The sequence below is a fragment of the Kalmanozyma brasiliensis genome (assembly GCF_000497045.1).
Source record: "Kalmanozyma brasiliensis GHG001 unplaced genomic scaffold PSEUBRA_SCAF22, whole genome shotgun sequence".
In the NCBI taxonomy this organism is placed as follows: Eukaryota; Fungi; Basidiomycota; class Ustilaginomycetes; order Ustilaginales; genus Kalmanozyma; species Kalmanozyma brasiliensis.
The window spans coordinates 213790-231266 of NW_015961962.1; the positions used below are offsets into that span (position 1 = coordinate 213790).

At 57.7% G+C, this 17477-nt stretch overlaps 4 protein-coding genes across 4 annotated transcripts; 1 reads left to right on the forward strand and 3 right to left on the reverse strand.

The window, feature by feature from the left end:
• Nucleotides 1-104: 104 nt before the first annotated feature.
• Nucleotides 105-3371, reverse strand: PSEUBRA_003540 (Acyltransferase 3; the record flags this gene model as incomplete). Its single annotated transcript, XM_016436623.1, has 2 exons — nucleotides 105-3145; nucleotides 3230-3371. The coding sequence occupies 2 exons, from the start codon at nucleotides 3369-3371 to the stop codon at nucleotides 105-107; spliced, it is 3183 nt and encodes a 1060-aa protein (XP_016292072.1).
• Nucleotides 3372-7257: 3886 nt separating this feature from the next.
• Nucleotides 7258-9099, forward strand: PSEUBRA_003541 (uncharacterized protein; the record flags this gene model as incomplete). Its single annotated transcript, XM_016436594.1, has 1 exon — nucleotides 7258-9099. The coding sequence occupies one exon, from the start codon at nucleotides 7258-7260 to the stop codon at nucleotides 9097-9099; it is 1842 nt and encodes a 613-aa protein (XP_016292073.1).
• A 396-nt stretch (nucleotides 9100-9495) lies between these two features.
• PSEUBRA_003542 (Glycoside hydrolase, catalytic domain protein) lies at nucleotides 9496-10641 on the reverse strand (the record flags this gene model as incomplete). The annotated part of the gene is made up of 1 exon (XM_016436620.1): nucleotides 9496-10641. One exon carries the CDS (start codon nucleotides 10639-10641, stop codon nucleotides 9496-9498), a length of 1146 nt encoding a protein of 381 aa, XP_016292074.1.
• A 1866-nt stretch (nucleotides 10642-12507) lies between these two features.
• Nucleotides 12508-17022, reverse strand: PSEUBRA_003543 (Protein kinase domain protein; the record flags this gene model as incomplete). The annotated part of the gene is made up of 1 exon (XM_059465096.1): nucleotides 12508-17022. The coding sequence occupies one exon, from the start codon at nucleotides 17020-17022 to the stop codon at nucleotides 12508-12510; it is 4515 nt and encodes a 1504-aa protein (XP_059320631.1).
• Nucleotides 17023-17477: the final 455 nt, after the last annotated feature.

A 17477-nucleotide genomic window follows, 5' to 3' on the forward strand; every position in this document is an offset into this window, starting at 1 on the left:
CTCGCCCTATCTCACCATCTCACTCGTACAGACCTTTCTACTCACCTAGCCTGATCACAACCCACCAAATGACTGAGCAAAATACTGAATTGTCCACAACATGCCTACTTCTTGATAACCTGGAACCCGACCTCGCCATCGGCGGTGCTCATGGCATACACCACCGCCATGCCCTCCACGAACGCCATGATCGGCTGCAGAATCAACAGCGCCACGGCGTGCACAGGAATCTGCCAAACCTGGTGCCACTTGTACCCGTAATCCAGCTCGGAGAAGAACAAGCCCGAGTAGTAGAGCCAGTAGAAGTTTCCGAAGCAGAAACAGCTGATGACGTACAACCATCTCGGGGTTGGACCTGACCACTCCAACAGCAACGAGAAGGGGATGTTGATGAGCGTGGCGACGAGGCAGAAGATGCCGGCTGTCCAGAGTTTGATCGCGATCTGGGGGAGGAAGAACAACCCATCGATCCCGCGGATACCCATGTACCAACGACGACGTTGCTTGATGAAATCGGCCCACCCTTCGGGACTCTGTTCGCGGACGACACCGTGAATCCTACCCAACGTAAACCCTTTGCCCCAGGCAGCTTGGGAAAATTCAAAGTCTTCCGCCAAGGAGCCAAAGTCCCACGTCACCTTGTTCTCCACATCGCCATTGATCATCAAGAACGAACCGTGAACACCAAACACCGGCCGCTTGATGATGTTGCCCTGCAAACTAAACCTCGCCAACTCGTCACCAACCCTAATGCAATCGGCAACAGCGAAGAACCAGTTTTTCCAATACGTCTCGCGCTTACCATTATAAATAATGATCCCCTGACCAATGTGCGCTGTGTTGTAACGAATAAAGTCGAAACAGCCACGAAGGGACTCGGCATCCATCGTACTCTCCTCGTCCATATGCAACACCCAATCGTACGGAGTGAGGTTCATCGACGAACGGAAGTAGTCGAGTGCCTTGGCCTTGTGTTTCGCCTTGCCTAGCGGAGACTGATACGCCTTGGGGGTCATAACATTGTCCAGATCGGGATAGTAGTAGGGTTCGTCGGTGAGCACAATCGCGCGTACCGCCGGATGATACTTTTCCAACTTCTTGAGATGCAGGTGCGCCCTCCGGGTCGTTTCAGGGTTGGATCCGCGTGTGACGGAAACGATAAACAGTCGGTGGATGTGCTCCCGCACCACCGGCTTCTTCTTGAGCTCCTCGGTCGTCCTCGTAATGTCCGGAGTGGCAAAACCCAACGTGGTGATGAGACAGTACGGCAGCGCTAGCGCCCAGAGGAGTCGCCAGACGGTCGAAAAATCGGCAAACCCATCCAGGATGTAGCTCGACCAAGGGTTGAACCACATCCAAATGAAACCGAGTCCCAGGATGATGCCAACCTGAACGGGAGCGAGGAAGGAAAGCATGCGCAACATCCACCTCGTCCTCACCGCCTGGGTGTCATCGCTGATATCGGCATCGAAGAGCGACGAGTGCAAATCATTCATCTGCAAACCGACCTCCATGGGGTGCGCGGGTGGTTGGGGTGCCTCGACCATCGTCCTCCAGTGGAACATGAGCCACACCGTGTGCTTGGTCTTGGCCCACGTGTCGCGACACCAGCCAGGAACGGCACGGAGGAACGCAGGAGGTCCAAACACCACCCCCTTAACCGTGTTGATCGTAGCCTGCTTGAGCGTGGCATACGTATCCTCGCGAATAATCGTCTTGGCGAACCAGTCCGAGAAGATCATGGCCCACTTGTCCAAGGTGTGCGCGATCAACCAGGCAACGATGTAGGCGGTGAAGAACGTGATGAGCCAGGTACTCCACATGTTGCTCCAGAAGCTGTATCCTCGATCACGGAAGTGGATCACCAAGTACGGCATGATACCGTAGATGATGGACATCTGGCATACGTAGAAACCCAGCGCGACCCTGCCTAGAGCCTTGAACGCCCAATTACCGATCAACCATTGGAGCACGACCGACATCTCCAACCAGAAGTAGAGCACGCCCGCCATGATGAGGTAGCTAGGCATGCGACCCGCCGTAAAACTCGTGATGCTGTACCCCAGAGTACCGTCTCGGTCGGTAACGCTCTGCAGACCCTGGTCGATGTTGACAAAGATGGGGTTGTAGCAGTAGGCGGCGACGAAGAAGGCGGCCATGGCGGTTTCGGTGGCCAAGAACGCCAGTCGCGATTTCTGGTTGAACTTCTTGATGTACCCACTGGCGACGAGGTCGGCTGCAATGGCTCCCACCGTAAACGGGATGTTCTGATTGTACGTGTAACCTTGGAAGATGAGCAGCAGTGCGTAGAGCACAAATCGTCGCGAGGCCTTGAGGTACATGACGATGGGCAGCATCATGAGCACCGAGAGCATGCCCCACAGCTGGGGTACGATGGACCAGAGCATCGACGTGTTGAGCAGCTGCTGCAGGTAGTCTCGGTTCGTCGCCAGTCTAAGCAGACCAACGACAATGTCACCGACACTAGTCGAGATCGCCCAGTCGCTGGCGAACGGCGAGGGATTATCATAGTTGACGTTGCACCATAGTGGGTAACCGAGGTTGCCGCTCTGCAGCCAACCTTCCGCAATGACCGTCTGGTCAAACGCATGAGCGCCACACTCGACCTTCTGAATCACCAACCAAACACCTCCTACGATCAACAGTCGCAGACTGCGCCTGATCATGGCTTCGGGGACGACGCTCCAAATGATCGGTCGGCCGAGCGCCTTGTTCCTAAAGTAACTCGTCGCGTTCAACCTGCCCGAGAGCATGTAGAAGAGCACCAGTCCAATCGGGCTCCTGAGGATGCCGACGGGTGTACCGTTCTGAATCGTCCCCGGGTGGGTCGCAACAAAGGTGTTGTCGATGAAATGACCATTGAACACAAGGATCATGGCGATCCCACGGAGACCGTCGGCGTAGTCGAGGTAGCCGTTGGCCGCCGTCTTGGCAGGTTGATCCGCACGGGGCTTCTTTTCGGAGGAAACGACACCGGAACCGATCGCTCCAGCAGAGTCCTTGGCTGCTTTGAACTCCATGGACTTCTGGTCGGGCATGTTGACGGCTGTGCGGTCGTACAGGTCGGGCGTCTGGGTGCCGGGTGTATAGGGAAGCTCGCCATAGGGCGTGAGTGTGCTCGAGCCTGCATGGACACCACCAGAAGAAGATTGAACATGTCAGTACAGAACTTTACACGGATGAGCGAGAATGAGGGTGGACAACTTACGACTCTGGAAACTGTGGTGCGAGTTGTAGGGCATCGAATGGCCGATAGGTCGGATCTCGTCGTCGTTTTCGCTCGAGGAGCGCGGTCGCTCGCTCGAGCTGTCGCTGCGACGCTTAGGCTGCGTCTTGACGGGCGACGACATGATTTGGCTGAAGCAGCGCCGTCGGGCTTCACGATCTTTCTGAGCCCCGTCAATGAGAGGTGTGCGCTTGTCGCGATTCGAATGAGCGTAGCAGAGGGGAAGAGACAGTGAAAGGAATGCGCTGGGGAGCAGTGGCGTGCGCTCCGTTGTGAACAAAGTGTGTGGGAGACGGGACGACGGAACGATGAAGAGAAGTGACCGATGATGGGGAGGGGCGCAATTTGGCCAACTCTTTCGACAGCTTGGCCGCCGCTGCTGCTAAAAGCGTATATGGGACAGGCGGGTGCTGATCGCTGCAGAACAAAGCTCGCTGCACTCTCAGATGACAGGACACAGACCGAGCACAAATTTTTTGGCGAGGCGAGGCAAAGAGCAGGGGGGGAGCGGCGATCTGCGCAAAGAGCGATGAACAACCCTGCATGCGAGCCAGGGCCAACAAAGGTTTCGAGAGCCGCACAAGGGGTCGAAAACTAGAAGGAAGCGGTGTGAGGCGCAAACAGATGAAGGCGGCTGACTGGCTGCTAGAGTGGGGTGGAGGCGTTGAGGGTCTTCATCGACGACGGATATCCGACATTCGAGCGCACGGCTGACAGGCCCGTGATTGTGAAGCGAGTTTCGAGGGTTCAAGGGTGTGTGTGTGTGTGACCAAGAAACGATGCTCGCCCGCTTGTTGGCGAAAGAGGGCTTGGAGGCAGAGCGAGCGAGCGAGCCTCGATGGCTTTGCGATCTTGCGGCGAAAATTCCATTCCAGCCCCCCAAGGCCAGCCCGCGGTGATCCGGGACATTTTCAGGAATTCATGGACGAAGGAAAATGTTTTGCGTCAGCTTTGGCGAGCTATTGTGCCTGAACGAAAACAGTTGACCGTCAAGCAAACCAAAACCTTGTCTCGACGGCTTCGAATCCGGCAGGCTTGCATGCCAGACGATCCTCAGGAGCATACAAATTCGGTCAACTTGCTTTCAAACAAAGAGCACGCTGAGTCGTCCATCGACCGTCGGTTGAGTTTTTCAGAGAGAAACCGACAAACGAATCGCAGGATTGATTTGCGAGACATTGCCTGCTCGGCAGAGGTACAGTCTCTCGGCAGCGTTATTCCACGACGACTCAGGAAGTTGTCTCAGGACAGAAGCCTCGCACTGTGATAGAGCGTTATCTAGCCACTCGTATCAGTGTCATGAAGAGGCATGCTAGAAGAGGAAATGTGGGCACGGGCCAGACACAGCGGTATCGGGCTATGTATTACGCTCGCCGGAGGACCCTGCCGCAAGCTGTCACACGAGCGAGGGAAAACGAAGAATTCCATTTCATCCAGCGTCAGCTCAGTCTAGCGTCGAGGGACAAGCCCAAATTCAAGGCCATTTTTTTCGCTTTTTTCTTTTCAGACGAGCGCGTGGCTTTTTCGAGTCTCGCTAAGTTAGCCTGCAGCGGTTCTTAGTGTGGATGCAGCATTGTGAGCATCGAGTGACAGCGTAAAAGCGCGGGGTAGGGGTCTTGCATCCTACGACCTTTGCTGCTCACCTACTTGAACCGAGACACCAGCTATCTCTCCGGGCGCTACTCAATCTCACACGGTCGGATGATGGTTCTCTATCACGCGGCTTGGTGGGAAACGAAGCGTCGAGAAAGAAGAGGCTTGACAGTCTGTCGCACCGGGAAACGGGTTGTCTTGGGTTACGATTTGTTTGCTTCGCACGATGACCTCATGGTCGGAGCCTGATTTACCGTCTTGCTCGCTTGTTGCAAGGGCAATCACAATCGACACCTTGCAGATCGAGGCAGGCGACCAAGAAAATAAAAATTCTTGACAAGAAAATAATCGGGACACGAAAACGAATCGGCGGCCTGGGCTTGGGCGTTTGGGTTTTGATTTGTTAGTTGCATCGGAAAACAGGGTTCTTCTAGCGTGGGCGTTGTGGTAAGGAGAATCGAACAAGCAAATGCGTTCGACGCCCCTTGGAGTTTGCCCATCCGCTCGTTCGGTGCCATGCTTTTCCTAGGACCGTTTCTGCTTCGACGGAGCGCGGGTGCCGTTTGTATGGTCGGTGCCTCATTCCGCGGCTCGACTGGTCACCACTGCGCTCGCTGATAGCGGTTGCTCTAGACGAGATTGCGATTCGAGGGTGCCCATCTGTGCAAACAAAAAGCGCATCTCGTCTGGATCAGAGCGAAAAAATTTCAATCGCCTGCATAGCAATTGAAACTCAACTCTTTCATCCCTCGCATCTCGCCTGACCGTCTCCAGGAGATCATGATCGACAGATTTGCCGCCTTGTTCAGCCTGAGAGGCTTTGGAAAACTCTTGTCGGTCAAGCATCTGCCGTGCCTGAACCAGTCTCGAATCGGCGGCGGCTCCCACCACGGCCAACACTGGGACGGCCACCTCGCATTTCACGCTCGCTGCCGTGGTCCAAGCGAAGATCGACAGTCAGCCGTGCCGGGATCGATCGACTGCGCAGCCTCGCAACGGTGTTCACACGACCTGTCTGTCTTGAAATGACTGATTCAGACGACCTCGTCCGGGCGCTTCCACGCAACTTGGTGGGCTCGAGCCCAAATTGAGCTTCGACCCACCTGGACCACGCTGCCAAGGCTTGTGCGCCACGAAGCAACAGAAAGCCACCTCCCAACCTCCCGAATCTTCCGAAGCGTGTCAGCTATCGCTAGTGACTCAGGCTCGATGGCCGCTAATCGCCTTTGCACCTTTCGCGTAGAGTGCGGCTGCCGGCTCAAATTTTCCGTTGGATTGTCACAATAAAAAAAACGGGGGTGCAGACGATCGGCTAAGGGCTAAGCGAGCCAGACAGCTGATCCGCGCCCTCCGATTTTCGGGCAAAATCGAGGGATCAGCGTCGGAAATGCGCGGTTGGGCAAAAACGTCACTTTGCACTGAGCTGACACGCGTCGATTTAAGGGAAAATCGCATGAAACAGGCGCGGATCGGTGCGGCTGTCGTACAGCGCAGCGCGCGCTCTCCAGGGTGAACGGTGAGCTAGCCCAATCGACGACCACCGTCATCGTCCCAAATGCCAGACGACGTCTCGAAGCCCCGTCACGTTGTCCCGCAAATGATCAAAGCTCGAGCTAAGGTGGGGCATGCAAAAGCGTCACCGCCGGAAGCCCTGCGTCGCGCCGCAAACAGGTCAAATGCCACACACTCAGACATTCAAACAAGCCACAAGCAAAGACTGGCTAAACAATGGCGACTGCCATGCCAAACTAGGGTCTATGCGGAGAGAGAGGGGGGTTTCCAGGGTATCGATGGGCCCAAGCGAGACAATCCTATTCAGATCGTATCGTTGCTGAGCGGTAAAGAGCGAGTGAGGTCACAGAGGAGCGACTGGGCGATATCGCCGAAAATCGAGCGACCAAGCGAGCGAGCGCTAAATTTATTTTCTTAATCGACGCACAAATGGACATGCGGGCACTTCTTCCAGCCCTCCGTCTTCATCGACCGGTGGGGGTGAAGCCAACGGCGATTTGGGTGGACTTCCGTCCGTTTTTTTCTCGACCCTCGTGAGCGGATAGTGTGAGCATCGCCTGTGCAAGCCTCGTTCGAGCTGGTGGACGACGGTGGGCCCTTGACTGCAGGGTTCGACCGTCGGTGTTCCTGTCATTGGACTGCCGTTGCTACAACTTTTTTTCAAGCCTGAGATTGAGCGTACGCACCTATCGGTCCCCTGGTCGCTGTGAGGGAGGCTCCAACTTGATCCTGAAGGACGGTCTTTTCATCTCTCCCATCATCTCGACTTGCTCGCTCTCTTCAAGCATACCGCTTCATCTCAAGACCACCCCTTCATCTCTGAGCACTCCGACCCCATCAAGCACCACACCCTTGTCGCTCCAACACCTTCTCCCGACCTTCTCACTCACAAGCAGGCACCAACCATGTCCAAGCCGATCCCGCCGACCTGGCGTCGGGGCGCTTCCTCGTCGCCCTCGCTCACGCCCACCGAGTTCCCCAACGGCGTCGAGACGCCTCATTCCGAAGACGACATGGCCTATCTTCGATCCATGTCGTACGTGCACACCTCTGGCCGCTTTTCCTCGTACAGCACTGTTGCGGGTCACGATTCTCCGCGAGGCGGCTCCAACTCGCCTCACGGTACACTCGTCAACCCCTCCGCGGCACCCACCGACTATGCGTCGAGCGACAACGAGAGCCACCATCCCAAGACCAAGCTCGATTCGCTCGCCAAGCGCAGTCCGCTGAAACAGAGCTCCTCCTGGGAGGCGCAGGAGCTCGGTTCCCGACCCGTCGAGGTCGACCCTGCCGCGATGCAAAAGATGAAGTACGGTCGATTGCGATACCTCGACGGACTTCGAATGATCGCTGCTCTGCTGGTGCTCACTTCGACCGTCATCGGCAACACATCGCCGCAATGGGCGGTGGGATCGAGCATCCTCTACCCGTTCAACTCGAAATTTGGTATCACGCTCTTCCTCGCTCTGCAGGGACGAGCGTTGACGTTGCCCTGGTTGATCTCCCGCGCCGACTGTCTGGCCAACTTCAAGGAGGCCGCTGCCAAAGCCAAGGCTGCCAAGCTCGCCAAGGCTACACCGCCGGTCAAGACGTTGGATGAAAAAGTCGCCCCTCCCGTCGCACCCGTCGCGCCAGTCATGGCAGACCGCAATCGACCCGATTTCAAGCTCTACGGTATGGCCATGATCTCCCGTCCTTTCCGCTTTTTGCTGCCCATCCTCTTCGTCACGGGTGTTCAGTACGGCATCTGCCGCGCAACCGGGCTCTACCCAGACAATGTGAATTTCGAAACCCTCATCGGAACCCGACCGGGATGGTGCTACGCCAGCGGCGCGCAGTGGATCGTCACCGCCACCAACCTCTTCACGTCAGAAGACCGCCCGACGGAATTGCTCCAGGAGGCAGGTCCGATTTTCGCTCTGCCGTGGTTCTTCCAGAACAGCTACTATCTCTACGGCGTCACGATGATCGTGGGCATTCTGCAGCGGGATACGCGGGTGGCGTTTTTGGGCGTTATGGCGCTGTTGAACTGGACGACGTTGAGCTATCTTGCTCCGGCGATGCTCGGTCTCATGGTTGCGGAACTTGACGTTTCCGGTCAATTTGCTCGGGTTCGTCGTTCTCCAATCGCCAAGTGGGGATTGCAGATTCTCTGCACGGTGCTGTTCCTGGTCTTCCTGCTGGTGCCGCAGGTGCGCAACCCGGTCAACTCAGGGCTCGCCCACCTCCAGGTGCTCAGGCCAACCAACCGCGACGGCGCCAACATCTACGACGTCATCCGGTTCACCGACGTCCTTTGCTCCACACTGCTGCTGGTGCTGCTCGAGCTTAGCCCGATGGCGCAGCGCGTGCTGTCCGTGGCACCGTTGAGCATGATGGGTCGTCAACTGGCTGCAGCGTTGGTGGCGATCCATGCCATGGTGCTGTGGAGCATCATGCCCAAGGTGTTCCCCATGACCGCTGCTTCTTCGGTCACGAGTGGGGCTGCCACCAACCTCGCGGGGATTTGGGCGCTGACCTTGATCATCTCCCTCGCCCTCAGCACCGTGTTCAGGGTCGTAGTCGAGATCCCATCCGAGTTGCTCGGCAGAGCAACCCTCATCTTCTTCTACGGCCAGGAGGAGATTCAGCAACTCACCATGAGCGAGAAACATGTAGAGAAGGCGAGACGCAGTGGATACTTGATGCCCCTCCCCAGTCTTGGCAACCCCATGGCCAAGTTGGGGCTGAACAAGGTTCCCTGGTAGGCTTCAACGGACATTTGATGAAATGGACACTTTTGCGACCCTTTCAAAAACGATGCGTGAGATGAGAAGAAGCGGTCTCGTGTGAGCCCTTGTGAAGGAGACGCATTGATGCGTTTCAGACGTGTGTGGTTCTGTGAGGATGCGAGGTGTTTGTGGGTGCGAGAGGTGCGTGTGGGGGTCATGCGCGTGCAAGCGTGCTGTCTGTGACGGTGCAGATATGAGCAAGATCGAGAATTAGTCGTTGACACTTCAGATATGGCATTGAGGAGCTGCGATCTCATCTCACAACCGCTTCTCAACCACGCAAGTACACACGGTAAGAGAGTGTCCATAAATAACGATTCCAACGAGCACAAAGGTGGAGCCAAACGAAGCATCAAGGTATCCTCCAAAACTCTACAGATAAGCCAACGCAGACAGCGCCGCGAGCGCGGTAACGGCCAAACCACCCATCGAGACCTTCTTGGTTCCGGCACTGGAGCTCGAGCCACTACCCCTGAGCGAGCTGGGCAGACTGCTCGGGGCAGCGCTCTTGCTCGTGGCAGTCGCCTGGCTGGCGACGCTCACGGCGCTGAGACTCGCCTGGGCGTTCTGCACCGTCGGGAACAGATCCTCCGCCAGGTTGTTCGGGAACGTGCTGTTGTTGGGATCCAAAATCCTGAAATCGCCTCCTACACCGTTGCTCAGGATGTCCGTCTTTCGGAGCGCATTGTACCAGGTAACACTCTCGAGGTTGGGCAACGAGCTCTTGACTTGGTCGGAAGTGAGGGTTTGCAACCAAGCGATGCGTTCCTGAATATCGGCGCCCTGAGCATGCGTTCCCGCTTCCGCGATGACGAAGGGTACGCTGGAAGACGAGTACTTGTCGTGGAACGGCTTGACCGTTTGGATGTAGTTGCTTGCCGTCGCTGCGTCCGTTGTGGGCGGGTAGTAGTCCACGCCGATCATCTGAACCGTGCTGTTAAAGTTGTCCGGCAGATACTTTTCGTACACCGTGAGATTGGCAGCGTTGGGACAGTACCACATTTTGACGGCGGGAGCGATGGATTGGCACGCCGCCGAGACTTGGGCCCACGCCGTCTTGAATGCAGAGACACCCATGTCGGTGCCAGGAGCGTACTCGCCCGTGGTGACGTAGTAGTTGACCTCGTGCGCGAAACGGAGGCGCACTTCGACGCCGGCGTCGGTGAAGCGCTTCATAACCCGGCAGACGGCCGTGGCTTGCGAGTTGTCGGTTCGGGTGTAGCCGCCCCACGATCCGACGGGCATGATCGACGCTTCCAGGATGGCACCGGATGCATAGATATCGGGGGCGTTGGCGAGGAGCTTCGAGCCATCGTAGGTGGTGCCGTAATTGGTCTGGTCGTAGAAGCCGTATGCGTAGGACTGACCGCGTCCTGCAAGGAGGCCGTTGATGCCAACCATGGTTTGAACGTTACCGCCGTCCGAGCCGACGTCCGGGATGAAGCCGATAGGCATGCCGTTGAGCGTGATCGGGTCCGAGACCGCGCGTGGGTGGAGCGACATGGCGAGATGAGGCATGGTGGGCGAGAGTTAGATGGAGCGAGGTTGTGAAAGTGGGAAGATATTATTCTTGAAGGTCCGGTCTGCTTGTCCGTGTGTGAAAGTCTCCGAGCAAGGTGAATTCGATATGATGGTTCGTCGAGAGCAGCGAGATGATTCGTACCGAGGATGGGGTTGGACCGGAGCGAAGGGGAGGGTCAAGGCGGATGGAGATAGGAAGGAAGGAAAGTCTAAGTCGATGGAGGAGCGGGGATGCGATTCCGGATGAATGAGAAGGAGCACGAGGAGGCAACAACAAAGCCAAAAAAGTACGGGGACGAGGCTAGAGGAAGGAGGATGCAAGGGGAGCAGGGTCAGGGTCAGGGTTCAGGCAAAGGAAGGGTTTGAGGAACGGACGATATGCGAGTCGATGCAGCGTGCAACAAGAATGCGCCCTTTGAAATTCACTTTTCTTTTTCTTTCCTCACGATCATGAGGGTCCCTGCTTGTGGGTCTGAGACAAGGCAGCCAGCCAAGCGAGACAGAGTGGACCCGCAAGCATGCTCCTTTTCACTTTGGCTCATCCTCATCCAACTCATCCCCCCCCTTCTTCACGATCTGAGCTTCTTCAGATGCTCAAGCTCAAGCCTTGACTTATTCCCGCCGATCCGTATTTCTGCCAAAAGTGGGCTTGCTTAACACCGTCTTGGCGGGGTCGTCTGTCGCGCTAAGGGCAAGCCATCGCGATCAGCAAGGGAAAGCTTGGCTTTTGAGCCAAATGCTCGGCTTGTCCCTACGGCAGAGATCGAACACAGCCATCTTCTCTTAAGGACGGCAGGCGAGGGTGAGGCAGCGGCAAGGGTCTCCTTACCCTCGATTGGCATTCTTTTTTTTTCAGCTGCGTCTGATTTGAGGGAAAAACTTGCGTGAGGTTAAGCGAGGTTGGAAAAGGAATGCGAAGAAAAGTTTTGGTCTGAAAGCGGTCAACCCGGCCCAAATGGGCCAGAGTCTGCTCTGCTTCTGCTCCGGGATTCCGTGTGGTCAGACAAACGGCCAATGTCTGCTCTGGGACGACCAGCAACGGGTGCCGGGATCTGGTCCTGGAGCGGCATGCTTAGAGCGCACACGACCTCCAAGAGTGTGTCTTGAGTGCTGATCAGGCACGGTCGCACCGTGATCGGCATCGAATGATTCTGCTTGCTGCGGTGTCAGACAGTCAGCCGGCAGCCTAATCTGGCATCCTCAGGAGTCTCGTGTGATCGACCTCGAGCATGTTGTGGCCTACCAAGGCTGTCTTGAAAAGAACAGAGGGCAAGCAAGAAGGGACGACTTTCAAAAAAGGCAGCCGCCGGTAGCTCTCTGGGCTTTTCGTTCTCAGATTGGGCTCAAGAGCTAGTCGAATGCAGACATCCTTCATCTCGATCCCGCTCTTGATAGTGACCACGAACCTCGAACGACGAGCTCTATTCAGAGTAGCTGCTCCATCGTGATGCCTTGCGTCGATCAGCGCATGAGAGCGAGTAGACCTAGCCAGGAGATTGCGAAGATGGTGGATTCGCGCCAAAAAAGGGGGTTCATCTTCTGATGGGCGGGGTTTGAATGTCTACATCTGCAGGCGGTCCATCGTGCATGGGCGCTCAACCACACGAGCCTTGCCCTGCAGCTGGGAGGGATTGCCGCGGGGAGACCGTCAGATGCTCGCCCCGCCGCTTCGCTGAAACCAACATCCCGATTCGCACTCATCGGGCCCCCCGTCTTGCCCTTTCGCTATCAACATGATTGGGACAGCTAATCATACGGACCTTGCACAAGACGCTTTCGACACCTCACGCGTGGAACGCTACTCTGTTTCAAGGTATATTGCAATGACAACAACGAATAAATAATCACCATCTGCGTGCCGATTCACACATCGAGCTCCATCGAGAAGCGTCTGCTGCCCAACGTCGCCGTGCTCTCCTCCATCCCGTGTCTCTCCCCGACCCACCTCGTCGCACCTACATCTCCCTTCCCGAAGAAGCGCTGCTCCACTGTATCTGCGCCCATAACTTCGCGCATAAACTCCTCCTCCGGCTCCTGAATCAGTGCGCCGCGAACGCGGATCACGGCGTGGCTCGAAAACGAACTCATCGAGGTCGAGATCGAGGTATGACCCGACATCGAGCTAGAAAGTCCGCTGATGCCCATCGTCGAGTCCGTCTCGGACAATTCCGCTGCACTGCTGCCAGCTTCCGAATCGCTGAGGCCCAGCGTACGGCTTGATAGCTCACTCGCAATCGAGTGTTGCGACGAGCTGTCCGCCAGCATCGCCAACGAGCCAGACACTGATGACGACTCTGTGAACTCGGGCAGCTGGTCCATCTCGGACGCTGACAGTCCTCGAGACATGATCGAGCGCACGCACGTTAGCGTCGGCAGCCCCACAATCTCGTCGATGGTAGCACGTTGCTCCGCATCAGAGCACAGCAGTCGCTCCAACACACGCAGCATTGGCCCGCTGATGGCGGTGAGGTCGACGTCGGACAAATCGTCCCGACGCAGCTTCTGCCACGGCTCGCCGTTGTCCGGAAGCTCGACGTTGCCCGCCGCCTCCAGCAGGATGAGGCCCAGGCTGAAGACATCCGCTGCTTTGCCGTACTGGCCGTGAAAGATGACTTCGGGTGCGAGGTAGACGCGGTCGCCCTCCCTCTCGAGTCCGCGCTGCGAAGGCCAGGGCTCGGCCATGTGCTCCAAAGTGTATCGGTGAGGCTCCTCGTCCAAGCCGGCGCCCTTCAGTGTCGTCTCAGCATCCACCAGCGGCCAGCGTGTCGCCATGCCAAAGTCGCCAATCTTGAGCGTGCCGTGCTCCGTGATCAGCACATTGGCCGGCTTGAGATCCAGATGGAGGATGTTGTGACCGTGGATATACGCAACACCACTCGACAGCTCCGCCAGGATCTTCCACAGACGCGGCTCGTCCAGCGCGCCCACTTGCTGACCGTACTCTTCGAGGAAGAATGCGAGCGAACCGAGCGGACACAGCTCGAGCTGCAGGAACAGATGTCCTTCCTCTTCCCAGGCGCCGAACAGCGAGACAATGTTGGGGTGAGGCTTGCCCGGTGTAGACAGGGCACGCAGGACGTCGACCTCTTCCAGCCTTCGCAGACGATCCCTGGGTCCGAGGTAGGCCCTCTTCATGCGCTTGACGGCGTACGCGTATCCAGTCGAGCGCGAGACAGCTTTGAGCACCTCGCTGAACTCACCTGCGCCGATGGTCTCCTCGACCGAGAAGGCCGTGTCCAGATGTCCGTGCTCGAGGCCTCTAGCGCGCACGTCCGACGTTGACTCGTAGAGGCCTAGAGAGGAAGCGCCAGCTGGTGCCTTTTGCGGCGTCTCCTGGCAGGTCGATGTCTCGGACAGGCGTGACTTGCGGCGTGACTGCATGAGCTCGAGGCGATGAGCGCGCAGCTTCTGAGCAGCCTGTCGTCGCGACGAGGGGGAGGGAGTCGTCAAGACCTGCGCTGCCTCGAACCACTTCAGGCTGCGTGTCGGCGTCATTGGCTCCATCTGGTCATCGCCGGGCAGCAGCATCGTCGAGGTGACAGGCGTTGCAGGCGGCAGCGCATCGTTGCTGCCGTCGCCACTCGACTCGGTGCCGCTTCTTGCATCCCGGGCGAAGCTGGCGTTGCGGCTCATGGTGCGTTTGCCCAGACCTGCCGATCGCACACGCAGCGCTTTGGGTGCACCGGCAGCCTTACCAATGTCGACCGAGAGCATCTTTCGAGCCGGAGCGGGCGCGGCGCTGGAACCAGGTGTGTGGATGGCTCGTTTGCCTTTCTGAAGTCTCTGCACATCCCTGATGCGGCCCGAATGGACACTGGGGCTGTGTGTCACGTCAGAAAGACTGCCTTCGTCCTCTGTGACATCGTCGACACTGGTGCCGAAGACCGAAGCTTGGCTGGCCTCGTTCATGGCGGAGCGACGGCTGCGAGGGAGATTGCCGAAGGCGGAGCCGTGTCGGCCAGAGATCGAGACGGGCGTGCTGGCGTTGGGAAGGCTGAGATTGTTGAAAGCGGGCGTGGGACTGTCGCCTCCGTCTGGCAGGATGGGCGAGCCTGAGCTGATGATGCTTACGTGTGGATCGTGAGCAGGCGATTGGGCACCCAGCGGAGACGGACCAACACCAGACGTGTTGGCTTCGGCTTGACCCCGAAGCGCGGGAGCAAACTTGGGGAACGGCACTAAAGGGGTGGAGGTGGCTTTCTTGACAGGCGTGTCGGGCATGGTGCTGCTTGTGCTGCGATCTGCGGCCGCAGATGCGTGGGCGGTTGCTGCTTCCACCACCTGGCGCAGACCAAGCGCCTGCCCGAAGTTGGGAGCTTTGAGCGGCATAACAAAGGCGTCGCTAGCCCCATCAGCACCCTCCGAATTCTCGCGAGCTCGATTGCGTTTCGAGACGAGTCCAGTCGACATGAAGGCAGCCTGCAGCGGCTTGACGCTCTTGAAGTTCTGCGGCGTGAAGTAATGGCCAGTGGCGTCCATGGATCCGGAGGTGGGTCCTCTGCGATCGTGTGCTCGTCTGGCAGGGCTGGCGGCGCTCGTGCTGGTCCTTGATCGCACGCGAGGGATCGGATCCGGTGACGAGTTGGCGGAGTTGGTCTCGCTCGAGAAGCGTGTCTCGTGCATTAGCGACGATCGCTCCTTGGGGCCGAAGGCATGTGCCACGATTCGATTGGAAGGACGTGGAGCGGGCGAGTCGCGATGGAAGCTGGTCTCGTGTCGTCGGGCCGCATCCTGGGAGGGCGACTCTTCGAGCACATCCGCGGTGATGGGCGGCGCGGGCATGGGCGAGTCCTTGCTTGCTGTCGAGGCCAGAAGCGAGCCATTCCTCTTTCTGCTGCTCTTGACGCTGCTGTCGCCGTCAGCGAACGCAACTCCACTATCATCAGCTGGAGTGTTGGCCTGGAAGGAGCCGAAGAGTCGGTGTGGCGTGGCAAACTGCGGCGTCTCGAGATAAGTCGGCAGAGCGCTGGTTGATCCGCGAGCAGATGCACTCTTTCGTCGAGCGGGAGTCGAGACAAGGTTGAGAGGCGCAGCTGCTTCGACCCCGCCCGAAGATTTGGCGGCGGCTTCGATCTCGTCTTCGAATAGCTTGGCGGTGGGGAAGGAGCTCATGGACAGGTTGGCTGGCCTTCTCCTGGTGTCACGCAGAGGTGTTGTCTCGGTATCTCTGTCGGATCGAATGATGGGACGAGGCTGAGTAGCAAATTCGAAGAGATTGGCAACACCAGGCAGCTTGTCACTGAGGCCGGCCGAAGCACTGGCACTGCGAGGAGTGAGGAATTCAGTAAGAGGTCGATGCAGCGCGGCAGAAGAGGAGGCTCGAGCGCGATACGGCATGCGTGGTTGAGTGGAAGGTAGCTCGTGCAAGTCGTCTGTCTTGGAAGTGGTGTGTACAGCCTCGTCGACATCCATGCCTCCGCTCGTGGTGGACCGTTGTCGAGCGGGAGTGATGAGTTGCTGCGAAGGGTGTGCGGACAAAAGCGGGCTGTTTGAGGATGGCAGTCGTGAGCGTGCTGGACGAGAGCGATGAGATGCACTTGCAGTGATCTGAGCCGACAAGCTGGCGAGGGTGTGAGTGCTGGCAGAAGAGGAGGGTTTACGACTGAGTCGGTGTGTTGGTCGCGTGCCTGGCTGCAGCATGGGCTCGTTGAGATCCAGATTGAAAGCTGAGCTGGGCTCCAAGAGATCCTGCTGATCGCAGAGGGGCGAAGGCGAAGCAGGCGGTTGAGCGTAGGCGCCCTCCTCGTCGGAATCGACGTCCATCTCGGTATCATCGAGTCGGCGGTGTGAGTCGGACGAGCCAAATAGGGTGCGAGGACGCGGCCACACGTTCGCACTGTCGGCGTCTTCGCGTGAGCCCGCACGCAGCATAGGTTGAGACGAAGGACCGGCGACAGCGTTGAGCTCGAAACCAGCGTTGGCGGAGGCAGAGCTTGCGTCAGAACCCGAGCCATTGCTGATGCCGCGGTGGTGCCAAAGGGCACCTGCATTGACTGCTGTCTCCTGCGACTGTCCAAATGAAGGCAGATGCTGCAGAGGGACGGTCCTCTTGATGTTGTTGTAGATGATGTGTTGGTCGGCCTCCTCCTCGGCTTCCATGTCCATGTTCGAGCATTCCTGGTTAGGCGAGAGCTTGGAAAGTGGTGCCAGAGAGGAGAAGGCGTGAGAGCGCGGTATAGATAGCGTCTGGGGTCGATGTTGTGTTGCAGGTGCGGCTGGGAACTGATAGGACGCGAAAGGCGATTTATTGTGGTAGGCGTGCGAGCCAAAGTTGGAAGGAGGGGTCATTGCCGCTTGAGATTGCAGGTTCATGTCGAGGGTACGAAGCGGAAGGGTGCCCTTCTTGGGCGAGATGAACGCGTCGTCGTTGCGATCCATCGTGCCCGTTACCTCGTACAGGGGAAGATGTCGATGTGAGCGCTAGGGTAGCGTTGAGGCGCGTATGATTGTCGAATCTGATGTAAGGCCAGTCGGGAGGATGTGGACGATGGGACGTATGCTGTGCAGCAAAGGAAGGCGAGCTAGAAAGATTGCATAGGGCGAGCCGACGGTGTCGTCCGTTTGCGGAATGAATGAATGGATTCTCCAGGCTGTGACGATGGGAGTGCGGATGCTCCTGATGCGGAAGTGCAGGTGACGCGAAAGGAACGCGAAGGTGTTAAGCGGATGCTGCGTCCGATGATGATGTAATGGATCGCGTGTATGCTTTGCTACTGCGAGTATGAGCTGTCGACTGGTCGTCAATAGGGAGATCGCTCGTGATCAAGACGGCTCTGTACGGCCAATGCAGCCGGATGCGTTGATTCAAAGATGGATGCAGGTGGAGTCCGAGG